Source organism: Seriola aureovittata, chromosome 11 (assembly GCF_021018895.1).
Source record: "Seriola aureovittata isolate HTS-2021-v1 ecotype China chromosome 11, ASM2101889v1, whole genome shotgun sequence".
NCBI classification, from domain to species: Eukaryota; Metazoa; Chordata; class Actinopteri; order Carangiformes; family Carangidae; genus Seriola; species Seriola aureovittata.
Genome location: NC_079374.1, coordinates 27,536,816 through 27,557,711, shown reverse-complemented (window position 1 = coordinate 27,557,711; position 20,896 = coordinate 27,536,816). Strand labels below are relative to the sequence as shown.

General features: G+C 40.8%; 1 protein-coding gene across 1 annotated transcript in view; it reads right to left on the bottom strand.

The window, feature by feature from the left end:
• Positions 1–19,985, bottom strand: part of il10rb (interleukin 10 receptor, beta) — a 22,762-nt gene extending 2,777 nt beyond the window's left edge. The window contains exons 1-5 of the mRNA XM_056389649.1: positions 19,791–19,985; positions 11,555–11,708; positions 9,380–9,564; positions 6,139–6,299; positions 3,083–3,227 (exon numbers count right to left, since the gene is read on the bottom strand). Of these exons, the coding sequence (XP_056245624.1) occupies positions 3,083–3,227; positions 6,139–6,299; positions 9,380–9,564; positions 11,555–11,708; positions 19,791–19,845 (700 nt within the window). The 5' untranslated portion in view covers positions 19,846–19,985. The remainder of the gene's footprint in view (positions 1–3,082; positions 3,228–6,138; positions 6,300–9,379; positions 9,565–11,554; positions 11,709–19,790) is intronic.
• Positions 19,986–20,896: the final 911 nt, after the last annotated feature.

Genomic DNA, 20,896 nt, shown 5'->3' with positions numbered 1-20,896 from the left:
AAATGTTCAAAGTTTTTGAACAACATGTTTTCATATAATGAAATAAAAAATATATACTGTATATAAAGGTCTGTTTGTTTCCACTTTCTTTCTCACTGAGCTTCTGAAGCACTGTCTACTCTACTGATGTCTCCTGAAGGACCAACTACTCTATTGACGTCCTCTGACACAGTCTGATTAGTCCCAACACAGTTTATAATGAACTGAAATATTTTACTATTTCAAATGGATAAAACCTCATTTCACTGTAGAGCTGTGAGCAGAGCAATGATTCACTCAACCATTGACTAAAGAGTCATCGACTAACGTTTGGTCAACTATGAGGCAGTCGACCTGCTAATGATAATAATGATAATAACTAGAAAATTCCAGGGAAATTTTGAGTGCCACGGGGGCTACTGCCGGGATGAGTACATGATTTATTTCCAGTGTTCAAAAGTCACCCTGATCATATTATATAACATGTGTTACCAGTGTATAATAGACCTGTAACAGTAACCGACATTAGATTTTAAAAATACGTCAAAAAAGACACTTTCTTGCAGAAATCCATACCTTCAGCTGTAACACAGCCAAAATGATCAGCAAATCTGTTTTTTAAAGAAAATTCCAATGCATTCCTAATGCATTATTTATTCCCAGTATTTTGGGAATAACTTTGGGAAAAATTTGAATTTTTTTTTAAGTATATATTTTGGGCTTTTTTATGCCTTTATTTGACAGTATAGTGGAGAGAGACAGGAAATGTGGAGGCAGAGAGAGGGGGAATGACATGCAGCGAAAGGCCGTCCGATGCAGGATTCGAACCGGGGCCAACTGCAGCGAGGACTGTACGCGCCTCTACACATGGGGCGCCTGCTTAGACCACTACGTCACAAGATCAAGACGCACGTTTTGATGTATACAGACCCTTTCCAAAAACTTAGAATATCAAGGAAAAGTTGTTTAATTTCCATAATTACATTCAAAAAGTTAAACTTTCATAGATTATAGATTCAGGGCCCACAATTTAAACGATTTAAAGTATTTATTTGTTTATTTTTACATAATTTGGGCTTCCAGCTCATAAAACCCACAAAAACAGGAATTCAAAAAATTAGAATACTGTGAAGAAATCACCATTTACTTCTCAGTTTTTGCAGAAAAAAAAGAAAGAAATTAGGATCACATCAAATCAATCAAAATATGGTACTTTCAAAACGATATGTCAATCTCCAATACTTGGTTGGGAATCCCTTTGCCTTAATCACTGCCTCGATGCGACGTGGCATTGAGGCAATCAGCCTGTGGCATTGCCTGGGAGTTATGGAAGCCCAGATTTCCTTGATGCTTGCCGTCAGCTCTTCTTTGTTGTTGGGTCTGGTGCTCCTCTTTTTCCTCTTGAGAATACCCCATAGATTTTCAATGGGGTTTAGGTCCGGCGAGTTGGCTGGCCAGTCAAGCACTGTAATGGCATGGGCATCAAACCAGGTTTTGGTGCTTCTGGCGGTATGGGCAGGGGCCAGGTCCTGCTGGAAGATGAAATCTGCATCTCCATACAGATCCTCAGCAGAAGGAATCATGAAGTCCTCTAAAACATTCTGGTAGACTGTTGCGGTGACCTTGGATTTAAGAAAGCAGAGTTTACCAACACCTGCACCGGACATTGCACCCCAAATCATGACTGACTGTGGATATTTCACACTGGACCTCAAGCAGCTTGGGTTCTGTTCCTCGCCCGTCTTCCTCCAAACCCTTGGACCTTGATTCCCGAATGAAAGGCACACTTTACTTTCATTGGAAAAGAGGACCTTGGAACACTGGCCAACGGTCCAGTCCTTCTTCTCCTTGGCCCAGTTGAGACGCTTCCTACGTTGGCTCAGGTTCAGAAGTGGCTTGACCCGAACAGTTGTAGCCCATCTCCCGGACGCGTCTGAATGTGGTGGTTTTTGAAGCTGTGACTCCCGCCTCATTCCACTCTTTCTGGATCTCTGCCAGATTCTTGAATCTTCTCTGTTTGATAATCCGCTGAAGCCCACGGCCATCTCTTTTGCTGGTGCATCTTCTCCTGCCACATTTTGCCCTTCCAATAGACTTTCCATTGATATGCTTGGACACAGCACTCTGTGAACAGCCAGCCTCCTTAGCTATGAACTTTTGTGGCTTACCCATCCTATGGAGGGTATCAATGATGGTCTTCTGGCCAGTTGTCATGTCTGCAGTCTTCCCCATATTGAACCGAACTCAGTTTAAAACACTCAGTTTAAAACATTCATGCCCTGCAAAATTTGGGCTGATTTCTTCACAGTATTCTAATTTTTTGAATTCCTGTTTTTGAGGGTTTTATGAGCTGGAAGCCCAAATTATGTAAAAATAAACAAATAAATACTTGAAATTGTTTAAATTGTGGGCCCTGAAAAAAGTTTAACTTTTTGAATGGAATTATGGAAATTAAACAACTTTTCCATGATATTCTAATTTTTTGGAAAGGGTCTGTACATTACCGGGGTTTTCTCAAAGCTGCGGGACGAGTTACACGCCAAAATTTGGCAGAAGAATAATAATAAGCCTGAGGAATATTAATAGATGCCGCCCCGAGGCACTCCTCTCAGCTATTCTAGCTGTAGAGGAGTGCCTCGGAGCTGAGCACCTGTGCCCCATTCCTGTTTGGTGATGAACATCCAAGGACCTCGATGTTGACCCTACGTTCAGGGGCGCTTTGGAGCCCGCTGGACACGCCCGAGCCCAATCACTATTGAACTGAACGGTCTGGAGGTCTGTGCCAATTTTCGTGAGTTTTCGAGTATGTTAAGGCCTTCAAAAATCAAATATTCCAGCAAAACAATAATCTCTACATCAACAATAGGTTCCTTGCACCTCTGGTGCCAGGGACCCCTCTGTGATCAGGCCCTAATAACAATAATAATTTAATACATCAGTGGTAAAAAGAGGCAAACATCGTCTTGACATCAGGGATCAGCTGATCACTCTGAACACTGTTGATCAGTGAGATCATTGTCCATCAGCACAGACCTACAGTCACCTGGTCAACAAACAGATGAAGTCTGGCCTCAGTTCAGTCTGTGACTCCACTGTCAGTTACCTTCAGTCTGCATACACTGGGGCTGAGTGAAGCTGCTTCTCTTGATGTAGTAGTCGTTGCTGGACTGGACACTCACACAGTACCAGGTCCAGGCGTTCAGGTGTGGCAAAGTCACAAAGTTGGCATTGCTCCTTAATGTCTGGATCTGAAGGACACAAGGGACAGATGATATGAACACATTTATTAATTTATGAACCAAAAGACACAGTTCAACCAAAGTCTGGATCTATGATGATCTTAAAGCATGTGCTGGAGATTAAAGATCAATATTGATAAATATTTACAAATATTTCAATGATGAAGCTGTTTGTACTGATTCACGTGATGCTGGAAAGTTTCTATATAGTTTTCACAAAATGAGGGTCCAACCACAGTCCTGGTTCATGTCTGAAATGTCCACTACAGTCACTCTGTTAACCATGCTGCATTAGTGTGACCACAAATGTGCAGAAGGCTGCACTCTGTATACTCTAGCTGATGGTGGCACATTAACAAAAGATCATGTTCAGACAGTTGTCATCGGTCTGCAGACGAGGTCAGATCGACTAAGGGTATGCAATCAGGACTTTGGTTTGCCTTTGATCCTCATTCAAATGTGTATGAAGCCTCTAAACAGATGTAGCTCAAAGGTCTGTAGTCACACAGACACCTTGCTGTTGCAGCTGTAAATAATTACAGGACAGTTTTTATTGGATGCTCTCATTCAGTTTTTTATTTCATAACAAACTGTATGCAGTTCTTTCCTTTTATCAAATATTTAAATGAATAATTGTTGAATTGCTGTTACACTGTTCTGTAATAACTCATAATGTCTCCAGACAGTCTCAGTGTCTGAGAGCTTATTGTCAACTTTTTTACAGGAACTTGTTCCTCTGAGAAGAGATGAACTTTGACCTTGTCCTCACTCACAAAAATATAATAAATGATTTTTCTCACACTTCAGTCCACAGTCCAGTCTGTATCCTGGCTCCACAATAAATAAAGAGTGAAATCAGAGCAGCAGCATTCAGTAAAGTAAAATCTGCACTCTGGTCCATTACTGTCACTTACATCAGCAGTGTTACCACACTGCAGTGCCTCCACACTGAGCTGATATAGGTTGAGCTTCAACAGTCACATCCCACAGGAGAGGAGCAGGCCAGGTCACATGACCTGACATAATTACTATAATACTCTTCCATAATCATCAGTAATAATATCTACTCTATTTATCACATTGTGTTTCATTTTATTTAAGCACCAATAGTTGCGACTAACTGACATAAACTACTTACCAGATCACAGAAGTCTGCCTGTATTTAATTTTTAACATTTTACACCTCTTTAAAAGACACTGAAATACAGGGTTGTTGAGTAGAAGGACTCTTTATAATAATCATATGTTTATGTTACGGCCACCAGTGTTAATTATTTCAACGCTGTTTCTGAGGAAGCCTGTTCTTGCATCACTTTGGTATGACAGACAATACCCATCCTCAGGCACTGTTGCTATGGAGATGAAGCCAGGTAGAGGCATGAACTGTAACAGTATTGAACTCAAACACTTTGTTGTTGCAGTTGTTATACAAATGTAATCATAGATGCTGGAATTAAAACTGAACCAGGATTTAACAGTGAATACATTCAACCTGTTAACTGTAGTGTTTAGTTCTGGCCCTTTGCTGACAGGTCACATGACTGAATTTAAGCTCTGTAATTGGCTCTTTCTTCCTGAAATGCACCTCAGGAGTCTGAATTAACTTCTATCCCAAAAATGATATGTAGCCACAGAAATACCTGTGACTTATATCTCATACCAGTCCAGACTATAGCTCCAACGTGCAACATTTGCTATGGGAATGAACTGGAATACTGTTAACATCTGACCTTTGACCTTCCTCTCTCTTCCTGTACAACAACTAAAACTTCTATAGAAATGAACTTAACTTATCAAATGTGATTTTGGGTGACCAGCTACTACTGCTTTAACCGGAGAGCGGTGTGTGTGTGTGTGTGTGTGTGTGTGTGTGTGTGTGTGTGCGTGTGTGTGCGTGTGTGCGTGTGTGTGTGTGTATGTGTGTGTGTAGATCTTTTTTCTGTGGTTCATATTCTGTGATTAACAGTGTCACTGGAAAAAAAGGTTTACTACAACTCTATTGCAGACCTACTATAGATCTACAGTAGGTCCCATCTCCCCAGTCCTTTGAATGTGACAAACAATACCTATGACCTCCAGATTCAAAAATACTATATTATTATTCCTACACTATCTTAGGACAGTAATGTGTCATGCAGCTTTTCCACCTTCAACCCTCTTTTCACTGTAAGATAAGAGATTCAAGAGAAATGACAGAAACTGGAGGAGAAGAAAAAAAAGGTTAAAAAATAACAACCTTGTAGAGTCAGAAACACACACTGTATATAATATATAAGAATCACACGGAATATGAACAATATACAAAAGAACTGAGCGACTGAACCACAAACAGATTTCATTCTGTTTGTTTTATTTTTCCATGTGATGTGGCTGTGATGTTAAAAATCTGACAGACTGGTTAGATCAGTCTCAGCTCTGGGTTATTTTAGGACACACTGTGATAACCTGCTCTGTCTTCATCAGATGGATTTGAAGACAGACATGCCAGCTGCTCTCTGGCAGGAAATTATGCCGCCTCTGCTGGGTGTGTCAGGCAAAAGTCAAAACCAATAAACCACACCTCCACTGAACAGGAAACAGAAATGGCCACCAGGTGCTCTGCTAACAGGGCTGACTGTGTGTGAAAGGCTTGTTCATGTGGCTGCTGCAGAGGTTTCAAGTGTCTTTTGTGACTAAAGAGAAAATGGGAAGTGTGAACTGTTGTGTATTTTCTCCGACTCTAACATGTCTGTGAGGATCTGTCCTCGAATGAAGTGTCTGTATGAGAGGTAGCACATAACAGGGGAATTCAATAAAAAGGCTGGTCAGGGACACCAGACCAGGTTCTGGGAAATTTTCATTTGGACTTCATGCAGTACAAAAGTTACTTAAACAACATTGCACATGAGCCCAGTGTTTATTTGAAGGGATGAATTCCTACCTGTGTTTCTGCAGAACGTTCCCAGTAGAGGATGTTGTAGTACATGTAGGGAAGTATATCCTTCATGGAGCTGTTGGTGCTCGTCAGAGGGTCGGAGATGGACACGTCAAGGTCACTTCCAGCAGGAGCAAGGTCCACGTTCGCTGGAGGACCCACAGCAGCTAGAGGGAGCAGACAGGAAGTGAGGAGAGGTCAGGGTTTTGCTTGGTGGTGACACACAGTGCATCCTGTCCTCAAAGCACAAAACCACTATGAAATTACAACTAGACAACTAGAAAATTCCAGGGAAATTTTGAGTGCCACGGGGGCTACTGCCGGGATGAGTACATGATTTATTTCCAGTGTTCAAAAGTCACCCTGATCATATTCTAGTTTTGAGAAATGTCTTGATATAAAAGAATGTCACATCCCTCAATCATGTATTATGTGGGAAATATCTCATATTCTGTCTTGTTTTTTTTTAATAAAACAAGAGGCAACATGTCTACAAACTGGCATTTAAAGGGTTAAAATCCTGAAAACTAATAATCATTTGGTAGGTTTGAGCAGAACTGAAGTGGTTTAAGAGATTTATGCAAAAAAAGCTGAAAAAAATATTGATATATGATAATTTTATAGCATTTTCTTTGTGTGTTCTTTTTTGGACGCGAGGAACCCCAGAGGGTACAAAATGTGTTACCAGTGTATAATAGACCTGTAACAGTAACTGACATTAGATTTTAAAAATATGTCAAAAAAGACACTTTCTTGCAGAAATCCATACCTTCAGCTGTAACACAGCCAAAATCAGCAAATCAAAAAAGAAAAGTGAAGAAAATGTCCAAAAAAGGACAGAGGGACCCCTGAGGGTTAATAAATCCCATGAATCGCTATCTTAATTACCACTATTATGTTTTTTTCTGTGCTAAATTTAACATTACTGGGGAGGAGAGCAACGCAACTAGAAGTGACAGCAAGAGAGGGCTAGTAGCTTCTCCTCGTCTCTGTCTCAGCGGAGACCGTCACAACTTCATTCACTCTTTTAACAAAACAAAAAAAAAAGCTACGAAGGAAGCAGTAAATGGACTTACATATTTAAGACCTAACTAAATGTCATTTAAGACCTAACATGCGGCTAATGTAAAGCTAGCAGAGCTTGGAGAGTTGGTTATCTGGTTGCTAGGCGCACGCAGGCACACACACAGGTCAGGAGCTGCCGTTGCCATGGCAATGTGAAAATCTGCCCAGAATTTGGCTTCTACATGGCTTCAAAACAACTGCAAATTATGAGAAAACCGTTACTTCTTTTCATAAACCGAAAAGACCGTGCCAGACACTGAAGCCAGAAGTTTCTACAGTCTCTATTTTATTCAGATATTCCTTAAAATGAGTGCGTAAGCTCAGTGCGAAGACAGAGAGAGATTATTTTGAAAAAAAAAGACGATTACATTAGGTGTCAATGAGAGTGAGACAGGTATTGCTGCCGGACTCGGCACCCCCGTTTAAATTTTGTGCAGACCCTGCCTGTCAAAGTTACATTTTATGAATCCCAACAACTATGTCTACATTTTCAGAAAGAATTATTTGTCTCCTTTTTACGGTTTGGCCGCGAGCTCGAGTTAAAAATAAAAATAAAGGTTATTTTTTACTGCTTCATGCACTCTAGCCAACTGACGCTTTCACTCTAACTTTGAAGAAAAAGTGATTTGCTCTCCTCCTTTGAGTGCTCAGAGTTTGAAAAGTTTACATGTTATGTAAAAACAGTTCCCGTCTTTTTGAGAGAGCAGAAGTTTTCCTCCGTTTTACAGTTTGAATTACATTTCTACGTGCAGGTATGAGGGAGCTGGGTGACTCAGCAAAAATGTGCAATTTTGTCGAAAAAAGGTGGGTTTCTAAAGAAAATTCCAATGCATTTCTAATGCATTTTTTATTCCCAGTTTTTTGGGAATAACTCGGCTCTGCGCGGAGGCACTCCTCTCAGCTATTCTAGCTGTAGAGGAGCTGAGCACCCGTGGCACTAATTAACTGAAATGTTCCTCAGATTAAAGGTCAACAGATTATCAGATCCAATATTTTGCAAGTTTAAGATAATCAGAATCATTGTTTTAAAGTTCTAAAATAAATGAAGCCTGAAAAGTATTATAAAAATCAAACAATAAAAATTTGAATAAAAACAAAACAATGAAATAAAGAAAAAAAAAGGAGGTGACAAGAGATGTGGCATTGCTCATAGTCATGGCGACAGTCAACCCAGTCTCTACACTGTATTCTATTCTGGGCATTTTTTCCTTTATTCTGACAGTACAGGGAGAAATAGACAGGAAAGTCAGAGAGAGAGAGTCAGAGAGAGAGAGTCAGAGAGAGAGAGAGAGAGAGAGAGAGAGAGAGAGAGAGAGAGAGAGAGAGAGAGAGAGAGAGAGACAGAGAGAGAGAGAGGGGATGACATGCAATTAGGACAAAGCCTATGTGGTACACGCTCTACTAGGTGGTCTACCATGTATATCCTTCTTAATGTTGAAACCAACATTTTCATTTTTAACTGCTCCAAATTTCCTTTATTGATCTCTTGAATACTAATAAGTGATAATGATTGACCTCCACCTCTGATTATAAATTTAACTATAGACATGCAGGTTAACAATAAACAAAGATCAGAAATGAACCAACTGTTTGATACTTCATTAGTTGATCAACAGAAAATGAATTGGCAACAACGGTGATAACTGATTAATCATTTTAGTCAAAATATATCATGTGGCCAGAGTGTGTAGGCACTTCCTGGATGACGAAGGCACTGATGCCATTGACTGGCCCTCACATTCCCCTGACCTAAATCCAAATGAGCACCTATGGGACGTTATGTATTGGTGGACCCGATGCCACCAAGTACCGCCACTCTGGTCCACATGAGGAAATCATTGTGTTCATTTATAGAGTGACTGTTTCTGCTCTTCCAGCTACATGTGCTGCATGATTTTCTGAGTCCTGGTCTCTATGATGTTGTTGATGTTTATTACACTCTGATGATTATTATACTCTCCTCAGTGGTTTTGATGGTTAAGAGAAGCACTACTCAAAATGAACAGGTTGTTTCCTGGCAACATTCTGCACTGTTATATCAACATCACTGTGCTTTCAGAGTTTTCTTCAATCTCCTGTTTGTCTGGTTTTGGATGGTTTGTGGTGCACCATTATATCACGTGCTGCCACAGGCTCATGAATAAAACAAACACTCTCTCCCTTCACTTCATCTTTCTCTCACCATCTTTGTCAGGGAAGAACTCCAGCTGCACCCAGTCGGAGTGACGACCATTAATGTTGGCTCGTACACGCAGCATGTAGGTGCCAAGGTGGTGCAGGTCTAACGCTGTGAGGTCACATGACCTGAGTGACATCTCCTCACACACTGTGAACCAGTTGGGAATCTTCCTCTTCAGCTCGTATTTCCTGTGGAGACAAGAAAATCATAGTAACTGAAAAGTCGACAATTAATTTGAAAATAGAGAGAAATACAAGGAACTCTAACTCACTACTTGATACAACAGATCTTAATTTAGTCCACATTACTCATGCTTGTCCCCCCAAGCACGAGCAGTCAACTCAGTCTCCTCCTGCCAGTAAACACAGAGAGCACCCTTCACCTAGTTATGTGAGGCTTGTGTTCTGAAGCTGTTTCCTGTAGTTTCCGCAGACTAAGCTATCGCTCCTAACAAATTGAATCACACTTCCTCTTGAAGACAGCAGACACTCTTAATGCATTAACTGATGCCACCAGACCTGACACCATGTTTCCCTCCACACAGAGCTGGACTCAATTCAACAAACACAGTTAGAGAAAAAAGAGTTAACAGCTGCACTCTGGTCTCTTCAGGCTCTGTTGGATAAAAGTTGAGGCCCTCAGTGTTATCAGAGATATTTATATTTAAAGGGTTTGTTGAGTTGGGAGGACCAAGGTTCAGAGATGTGTCCACTCTTTTTTATGAGAGGATGGTTTAGGCATGTTTAAGTTTAAAATGATATGAAATTCTAAAAGTGATTACATGTCAACCTGTGGAAACATAAACATCATCAACATCCAACAGTTGTTGAAATAATTTTTTCAGGAACAAAGTGGACGACAGTGCTCTGTTTATTTTCTAACTTATCATCCTGGTCATAATATCACTGCAGAGTCTGTCTTGGCCCAGTTTAGTAAACCTGCACCCACCTACTGAGCCTGGAATTGGGACTGAACCCATGACCTGTAATTGTTTATTAAATCCCTGAAGGGACAGAACCCCTCTGTGTTTTCCCCAGTTTATAATTATTGGGGTTAGAACCTTTTTGAAAATGGCCATCAATAATAGTAATCATCCGGGGCGTCGTGTGGCGTAGTGGTCTAAGCAGGCGACCCATGTGTAGAGGCTACAGTCCTCGCTGCAGTCGGCCCGGTTCGAGTCCCGCATCGGACCTTTGCTGCATGTCATTCCCCCTCTCTGCCTCCCCATTTCCTGTCTCTCTACTGTCCTGTCCAATAAAGGCACAAAAGCCCAAAAAATATACTTAAAAAACTTAAAAAAAATAATAGTAATCATCCATCTGTGGCAGCCTGCGTCCGGCAATATGAATAACATGTAAACACAGAAACACCAGCAACTGGAAATTAGACAATATTCTTACTGCAGCACAACAATAAAAGCTCTGTTAAGACATAAGCCGTGTTTCGACCTGGAACTTTTAGTTCCTGGTACTTTTTTTCAGGAACTATAAGGTTCCTGTGGCCCATTATTGTCTGCGTTTCCACCACGGCCTAAAGTGCCGGGAAGATTATGCAAAAATATTACTTGACATTACATTATTCACAGCACTTTGAGTACATAAAATTTTGCGTCCCATATGTATTCAATACAGGACACTTCATTTTATTTTTAAATACAGGACGATCCCGTATTATATGTGACGGGTGGCAACCCTAGTCACTCCGGTTGTTGTGGTCCTTTATTTTGTTGAAGTCCTGTTTCAGTTTTTTTAACTTCTCACGGACCTGTTTCACAGTGTGGAAAATGTGTTTGCTTGCTCAGTGCTAACTCACTCATATGGATTTTTAAACATGGCGGGTAAAATAAAATGTAGCGAGCACTCGAACAGTCAGAAATGTTCAGCACTGCAGACCACACCCCCCGAACTGAACCTTTGGAAAGTACTACCTCCCGACCAGGTACCTTTTTGGGGGTCGATCAATTACCCCGGAACTAAATTTAGACCCTGGATCCTGTGGTGGAAACACATAGTTCCTCAAAAGATTCCTGGTTCCTGGAGAAAGTTCCTGGGGAAAGTTCCTGCGGTGGAAACGCAGCTATAAAGGGTTTCCAAACGTCCAACACTTAATCGACCAATAGTATAACTTCAGACCACTTTCCCATCTGGACCTCAGTGTGTGTGTGAGAGTGAGTCTCACCTGACATATTGTGTGGTGAAGTTGACAGCTTGACTCTGGTCCCACTTCCAGCTCAAAGTGTAGTTGGTGTTAAGGGTGATCATAGTCACGTTGTGTGGAGGGTCCAGCTCTGCTGGAACTCTCTCAGAGGTTGTTGCAGCAATGCAATAAAGTCCTGTTAAGAATATTAAAATGAAAATATTAATTGAGGAGTCAACAGAGGAAAGATGTAAAAGCAACAATTATGATAACTGACTAATCCTTCAAAATATTTTTCAGGCTAAATGCCACAGATCTGCTGGTTTCACTTTCTAAATCTTTGTCATGTGATTGTAAACTGACTGACAGGGCCGACCTCCCTCTTCACAACCAACACAGAAACAAAGGAAACAAAGATGGTTTCACATGGTCTGAGAGGTCTGAGAGGGTCCAAGGCAGCAGCCTCCAGAATGACCACAGTCAAATCAACATTCAACATCATAACATTCATGAGGAAAGATTTACTGCTGTATTAGACTTCTTTAACTTCAAGTATGTGTTCCTAATAAACTGGTAACTACCTCAACATTTAAAACACAGCATTAGTATCAGTGTGAGAACACAACAGCAGCTGTTCTGAAACCCTGGAAGTGAGACCAGAACACGTCCACAAACAGCTTCAGACACCAAGGATAATGAAGCTGATGTGTCATTTATACTCCTCTTGGAGGACACATCCATCCATAGATAGTAGATCATCGTGTTCTGCACATGCCGACTACAAATCGCATCAAAATGACGACATTCATATATGAAGAAGAGGAGGAGCAGCTGTGTCTACTGGAGAAGAGCAGAGAGCAACACAGTGGGGTGTGTGTGTGTGTGAGATCGCTCAGTGTTTGTTTCCAGCTCCTGTGCAGTTGGTACCTTTGCAGCGTAGTGGACATAACACATTGGTGGGCACACAGACATCAGCACCAGAGCTTCATGTACTCACAGACGTGGAAAGTATGACACTGGTTAATGAAGTACCTACAGTATTAAAAATACAACAGGTGTTTCCCAAATGTTTTTTTTGAATACATGACTGTAACAATCAACATTTATTCTGTACTGTACAGTAAAAAACAAATGGTACAATATAAGTTGTGTGTTTGAACTGTAACTGTGTTTCTGTTTATTGTTGCCGCTGTAAGAGAGCCATATGGAAATCATTTAAAAAGGACACATTTTAAAAATGTAGTTGCAGTTCTCTGATACTCGGAATACACTTAATACCTAAAAGAAACACATAAAACAAGCACATTAATATTAATAATGCCAATATGATAATATTATTTGTGTCCTAACTCAGAGACCACATCCTTCATATGGTTCGCGACATCTACCGAGGCTGAATGAGACATTTCTCTTTGCGCCACCAGCTGCTCCCACCATCACTGTTAGGTTGCAAATGCCACTCCTGTTACCTAGCAACCATGAGAACACGTAACTTCTTTTTTCACAAAAACTTGAACTTTTAAGGTCCTTGGTTTTAACAGTTGTTGAACTGAGCTGAAACCCAATACTTACATTTAACAGTGTAATTCTCATGCTCTGTCGGAGTTGTTTGCTTTCATTACTAGCACAATGAATCTTTGGATAGTTTGGGCCACATAGGCTCCAACGGGTGGATCCTTCATGGCAGAACGATGAATTTGAAGGAGCCTTCGAAATGAGAAAGTCTTTTGAAGGTATTTTTGGTGCAAAACTGAGCACCTGTGACAGTGGAATTAGTAGTTGGAAAAAAATTGTTACACGTGTGTCAGTAGATTTGAGGTCACAGAGAAAAAATGCTCTAGGAGTTGCATACCTTTTTGATTTTTTCTCTCCCACAAACACAACACAACAGTTACACCTTCTCAAGTTCTTCATTGCAGGTGCACAAATCCTGTTTTACAATCACAAATTTAAAAACTCATAAGCTGCATTTTTTCTACAGTTGCTGCAGTGAATGTGGTGCAAAACTATTCATAGATTGGGAAAACTTTTGGCCAATAAGAGGAGCTTGTTTAGGCGCCTGTCCCTTGGTGCCGAGTGAGAGGAAAGAAGAGAGAAAAAATGTATAAGTATTAGGGTTGCACGGTATACCGGTACCAGTATAGTACCGCGATACTAGAGTTTTGAAAACGGTACTATACCAGCATTTAAAAACAAACGGTACTTTTATTTCATTTTATTGAATGCAAATGAATTGGTAAATTGGAGCCTGTCTCTTTAAGCACAGCGAGGCCAGCGAGTGTGACGTAGTTGCCCGAGCGGATTAAGCCGCCTCCCACGCGCACTCGCATGTTTAGACTGAGGAGGAGAGAGAAACGACAAGTCGCGTCTTGGACAGACGGAGCGGGTTGAAGAAAATACAGTAGATAGAGATGGCAGCTGCAGAAAAGCCCTTACTTGTGGACAAAATGGGGGCCCGAAGTACGGTGTGGAAATATTTCAGGTTCAAACCGAACGATAAAGGCGAGCCACTGAACCCAGAGGCACCGCAGTGCAAGCGGTGCTAAAAAGTGTGTCTCGCAAAAGCAGGCAACACTTCAAACCTGTCGAAACATTTAAAAGACAACCATGCGGACTTGTTACGAGACTTCAGTCAAGAACGACAGGTGATAGTGTTGTTCACCAGTTCACTGCACTGTAATGTCAATGAAAGAAGTACAAAGCCCCTCCCAGCCCAGTAGTAAACCTACAGTAGCCTGCAAACAGAGAGCTAAAACATGTCCATGGTTAATAAATACATTAAAAAATATATTTTTAAAAATTAAATTACATTCTTTAAATATTTAAATAACCCATTAAGGCAAAACATAATATAATGAAATATTTTTTACAAAAAGTATCGAAATACATATTGGTATCGGTATCGAAACAGAAATTTGGTATCGTGACAACCCTAATAAGTATGCATTTTCTCTCTCTGACCTCAAATTTATTGATACACTTTTGACTATTTTATACAAATAATAAACTAATAATAATTCCACTGCTAAGCGTGCTCAGTTGTTTTGCCCCAAAAATACCTTCATTCAGTATAGTCACACAATCTGTTTTCAGATGCAGCCTTTGAAGGATGAGACCTCTGAACTGAGACACAGCTCCTGTATTTGTGAGACTTCAGCAACTAAAAAAAAGGACTCGGACAGCCTTGTGCAGGAAAAGGTTTCATCATCAACACTGGCTGTAGGCTTCGGTTCAAAAACGGGGAGAAACTGTAAAAAACAGATGAAAGATGTTTGGATCTCCTGTATGGCCAACCCACCACAGAATACATGACGACAACAGGAAATACCCCTGAGAGAGGGATAACAGAGAGTCCTGGGGAGGAGGCTGGCTCCTTGCCTGTGGGAGTGGTTGTGTGTGTGTGTATTAGCTCGTCAGGGCTCAAAGGACTCCTGAGGCGTTTAGCCAATGAGGTTACACAAAATTTACCAGACTGACTCACAGCCTCTCCTTACTGTTCTTGTGTGGTTTCAACCTTTAAATGACTCAGAAGCTGCCCCACAAGAACTGAAACAGGCTGAATTAACAGATTAACTTATCTGCTGTAAACTGCTGTGAACGCTACATCCCTCATACCAGTGAGGGAAATTAAACTTGTATAACTCAGTAATATCTGGACTCCACTGACAGTAATAACAGTTATTATGTTAAGGCTTTGATGATAAGGTTTTCTAAAATATGGTTATTACAGAATTAGGACCAAAACTCATTTTACAGGTGGAAAATAAACTTCTCATATTCTCTGACTATGCTATGGCACCACTTCTCCATGATCTCACAACTATTTCATTGTTAGCACCATAAGCATTGTGGTGCTACATTGACGCCCAACCTACAAATCATATTCTCCAGACATAAAGGAACATGTTTGTTTGGTACAAGACCAACAAAAATCACACCATCCTCATTTAAATTTTTTCCAGTGAAAACGAAATGTAAAAAACAACCATTCCAACTGAAATTGCAATCAAAATATCCGCCAAAATGATCACAATATGATTTATTTCCACTTATGGTGCTAACAATGAAGCTCAATGGTTCATACACAGGTGACACAGGTACTGAGACTCAGAACAGGTCTATGATGATGTCCAGGTACACCATAAAATCAACCAGACTTTATTTGTATAGCACTTTTCATACAAACAATGTAACACAGAAACTCAGTGTAGGTGAATTCTCCTTTGGCCCTGCAGATAAGGATTCTACAGTGTCACTGGAGCTCAAGTTATTAAGGTGTGGCACCGTGTTATGAGCTGTCTTCTCAAAACTTCCTCCTGTGGTTTCCTAATAAAGATGTTGGTGCTTGCTTTGGACTAGTTTTCATGTGCCATGCATTTATTTCCTCTGTGGCAGCAGAACACGTCACCTGATCCCTCAGAAACTCCTACAGGTTAAAGTGAGCTGATGAAACACTGTTTAACTCCAAGAGACTCACTGTAAACACACTTGACACTCACTAGCCTAGCAACAATAAGACTGCACACAACCCTAAATGCAACACTGTCTGGCATAGCCGGTGTTATCGTGGTATTTTCTCAATTCAAAAAGAATACTGGGTGTTGTGAACACAGAGCTGTCTAATCCCCCCACGTACAAACCAGAAAAACATATGGTCTTGGGGCAGTAAAGTTAAACTGAGCCTTGTTTAAATATCTATTTCAGTAAATACACCAGTGGCATTTTAATGTTAATAAGAACACAGCAGGTACATACTGTAACCATAACATATCTGAAACAACTTAGTTTCAAACACAGCATAGAGTCTTCTGTGTCTGTTCACAATTGTTTTTGTTTTCTTACAAAGTGCCTCAGTTCAGCTGCCTCCCGGCCCTCTTCAAAACATCATATGTGCGGACTTCATTTTATTTCAAGGACAGGAAGATGAAGAGAAGAAAACTCCCTTCTTTCAGAAAGGAGAAGAAAGCCCTGGGTAAGTCATGAGAGTCTCAGGATACTGAGCACAGGAAACTGAACAAGCTCGAGCATGTGCCTTTAAAACCAAAACTAAAAAACAAGTCATGCTTTAGCTTCCTGACCTTCACAATACAGTAGACTGAACAGCCTGGCTCACTCGCATAAGCTGGGAGTGGATTTGATTAAACAAATGTCATACTTCTTTGTAGAGAAAACTAGAGAAAACAAATTGAATTTGTTATGATGACTTGCCACATGCATGTCTGCTGGGAAATGTTGGCAATGTGTTTATCAGTAGAAATGAGGAACAAAGTGTCAGTCCAGGCAGAAACTATTATTAACTGACCACAGAGGCTAAGTTTTGCAGGGTTTCTTGGATGTACAGGAGTCGGATGACTGCTGGTGAACTGCTACAGCAGCTGGATGAACAAGGATCCACCATTTTATCTTAATGCAGACATTGCACACTGTTATTCTGCCACCACAATACATTTGACATTGTGACCCAGCTGACACATTTGTGAACATGTGTACCGCTTCAGCAGGATTCCTGCAGAGCTTATGAATAAATGTCATATCATGCAGCATTTTGGGTATTTCAGTACCTAATCTGAGTACACTTCACAACTGATTTTATAATTTAAATATATTAATAAAACAACCGCATGACAAGACAAAGCTGAACACCTTTAAAACCACAGGCCACTTTTTTCTTCTTGCTTTTAGGGCTGCACAATTAATCGAAATATAATCAAAATCACAATATGACCAAGTGCAAATCCAGATCTCAGAAGCTGCAATTTTTTTGATAAAAACGTAAAATGTGCCACATTCTTTTTCATTGTTAGCACCATAAGAATTGTGTGCTACAGAGACATCCCGGCCTACAAATCATGTTCTCCAGATGTGAAGGAACATGTTGGTTTGATACAAGACTCAACAAAAATCAAATCATCATAATTTCCAAAATTTTTTCAGGGAAAATTAAGTGTAAAAAACAACCATTTCAACTAAAATCGCAATCAAAAACTAAGAAGTGGTGATGTACCATACGATAAAAACTTTAACAAAGTATAATGTTAAAAATCAGTATTTATTTCACCAAAAACACAGCATACTGTATTTAATGTATAAATATTTTGCAGAATAAGTAGTATAAAAATCACTGTACTGTACTTAAATAAAAAGTAACAAAACAGTAACACTATAAGAAAAGATGAGACTCTAATCTCTGCTGCAGGTCTTGTGACAGGAACAGGAAAGACAAGGCAGGTGTTGTTATAGTGGTTTGATTTTGGGAGGGGGGGTGAAGATGAATAACAAGTGATGTTACAATCATGTAAACGTCGGCTTTAAAACACTCATTAATATACTCCTAAAGATTTGGACTTACACTTGTAGCTGAGAGCTAGGCCCTACTTTCAGTCCTGACAAATAAACCGTATCTCATCAGTAACATGAATGAACTTTTCTTCCCCATATTAGAAGAACTAATGATGTCTGCACTCTGCACTGTTTCACCTGTCCTTGCGATTCTACTCCTCCCGAACTCTTTTAAAATAATCTGTGATTTGAGCCATTTCTGAAAAAAAAAAAAAAAAAACAAAAAAAAACATACATGACGGGATGTAACGTTAATTTAGGAAAACTTTTCAAGCAGCTGGGTGTACTTGGGTGTAAAAGAAATAATATTCACTTGATTGAATAGCCGCAAAATCAGGTTGCCGCCTCCTTCCGCATTTTTTTGCATCTTGCGAAGCCCTACTTCCTTTGCACAATTCAGTACATTTTCAACCGCTTAATCCAAGTCTGGTTCTCAGTGGCAGCAGGCCAAACAAAGTAGTCTAGATGTCCCTCTTCCCAGAAACATTTTCCAGCTCCTCCTGGGGAGGCCAAGGTATTCCCAGTCCAGATGAAATATATAATCTCTACAGTGTGTTCTGGGTGTACCCCGGGGTCTCCTACCAGTTGGATAGGCCTGGGAGACATCCACTGGGAGGTACCAAGGAGGACCCCAACCAGACTTAACAGAACCCCCTTAACTGGCTCTTATTCCAATCTCCCTCTGGACTTCAGAGTCCCTCACCTTTATTCTAAAGCTGAGCCCAGACACCCTGCAGAGGAAACTCACTTCGGTCGCTTGTATTCATGATCTCATTCTTTCTCCCCCCCTGCATCGATCCACCTGTAGGGTTGTCAAAAATCGATACTTAGATACTACGCAATTCTACAAATTAGTATCGGATTAGGTAGTCATTTGCAACAATTTAGATACTACCAGTTCTTCGCCTCCTCCGGTTGACACAACTTCATACAGCACCACTGCAGAAAGCCCCTCCTCTCACTAGCAGCTGAACGCTAGTTGACGTTCACAACACTGAGCTAGTGTCGCCAGCACAAAACTAAATTAACATGACAAAAGCTGCTGCTGAAGGGCCTTTGCAACCTGTTTTAGTTGAAGTCGAAAAAAACAAAAGTGCCGTTTGGAATTATTTTGCATTATTATTTTACCTGGCCGACGTTAACGTTAGCCGTTTAATTATTAGCAATTAGCCGATAGCCAGATTAGCCGTCTGTTAAATTATCATTAAACTAGCGGCTATGGCTAATAATAAAACGACCAATGTTAATGTGGGAGCTAGGCAGCAAACGTTATCAGCCCTGCCCATCTGTAACGTCAAGTGGTGAACAGTGTTAACTTAATAGGATAACACAATGATGTGTGTCTGAAAAGTGTTATTTTGTGCGTTTATTATTTTAATTATTATTTAACTGCGCTGTCTGTGAACATGTTCTCACCCCTCATACTGTCTGAACTACTCCATGTTAAAATTCTGTTTGTATTAAACACGATCCATCTTATTTGGTAAGAGGCACAGACTGAGGAGGACTTTCTGTTTCTGTATGAGTTTTAATCTTGTTGTCAGGAGCTACAGTGTTTGGGACTGAGTGTTAGTAGAGATCGCCTCTACCTGTGTTGACTCAGGTTATTGTTAGCTTTTAGACCACAACGACATGACCTGTGCGTTTTCTTCCTCGTGAACATTCAGACTCGGACTGTGCATTAGAAATACCAAGCTGTATTAGCATGTAGCAGAGCGGCTAACCAATTCTGATAAATGTGTCTGACGCAAGGAGGACAAGTAGCCTAGTAAATACGTCACTAGCATACCTCTGTGGGATGAGGAATAACAATTATCGCTAAAGGTTAGCATTTAGGCGTTTATTAGAAAAATGACCACGCACGCACACACAAACACACACACACAGTCTGAAACACGGACGGACCACCGTCAGCACGCTACCCAGCACAAAAACTCACCAACGATGTTTTGAAGGCTCCACAGAAGAAAGAGGACGTTGACAGCGGAGGCCATGGTTGTTGTTTCGACAGGTGTTGACAGTTGTTAACGTCCCCCACGGCATGGGTTCACACTGTCAGTTCTCTACTCTGCTCGGCCTTCCACCGCTGGTCTGCTCTGAGAACAAATAGCTGCTACAAGGAAAGGGTTCGTTATTGATCCGGTTGCGCTGTGACGTCCCAGCACGAGCACAATACACTACTTCCAGTGCCACCTTCAAAGTAAAAGTTTCCAAATATGTTGCATTACTGCCTCCTCTTGGCTTAATCCACCTATTACAATCCTGTAGGACCAGTTTTCTCCCTACAGTCTCCACTCGCCCCAGCCTCTGTAGTAGAGATGGGATTTATGGCTCTTTGGAGGGATCCGTTCATTTCAAAGAGCCATTCAAAAGACTGGCTCATTTGGCTCATTTTTATATTTATTCACTTTTAAGAAGCCAGCCTGGGGTTAATTCATTTTATCCTGGAAATAATCACAGGGAGGAATGATGGGCTGAGATTTGGATCAGAATAATTTCGAACTCAGATTTCCCACCAATATTTGAGTTTGAATTATTCTGAAATGTGGGCCCAGTGGTAACAGAGGCTGCTGTAGCTGTGGCCTGAGTGATTGTGGCACCTGTATGACGTCTGCCTGATGTGGAGGCAGAAGTACTGGCACTCTCCACTTCATCGTCAGAGTCATGCTCTCTCCTCACCTCTGAGATTTTAACAGTGGGGTGTTGAGTTTTAAAATGCCTGTGCAAATTGTTTGTGGAGCCAGACTTAAATGAAATTATCTTCTGGCAAATATTTCACTCAGCCTTACTGTCTTCCTCAAGCGAAAAGTGCATCCAAATGCTGCTCCTTTTTCTTTGGCTCATTTTGCAGAACGAAGACGGACGGTCCTCCCCCTCCTTAAGGCTGCTGTTGACTGCACTGCCGAATCTGAGGTACTTTTTTTTTCTTTTTTTTTTTTTTTTAAATGGAGGCACTCACGTGAAGGGAGCGTGCACAACTCATGCAATATTTGCATATGAAATAAGCGCTCTTCCCCATGCTCTCTCCGTCTCACTCAGTGGAGG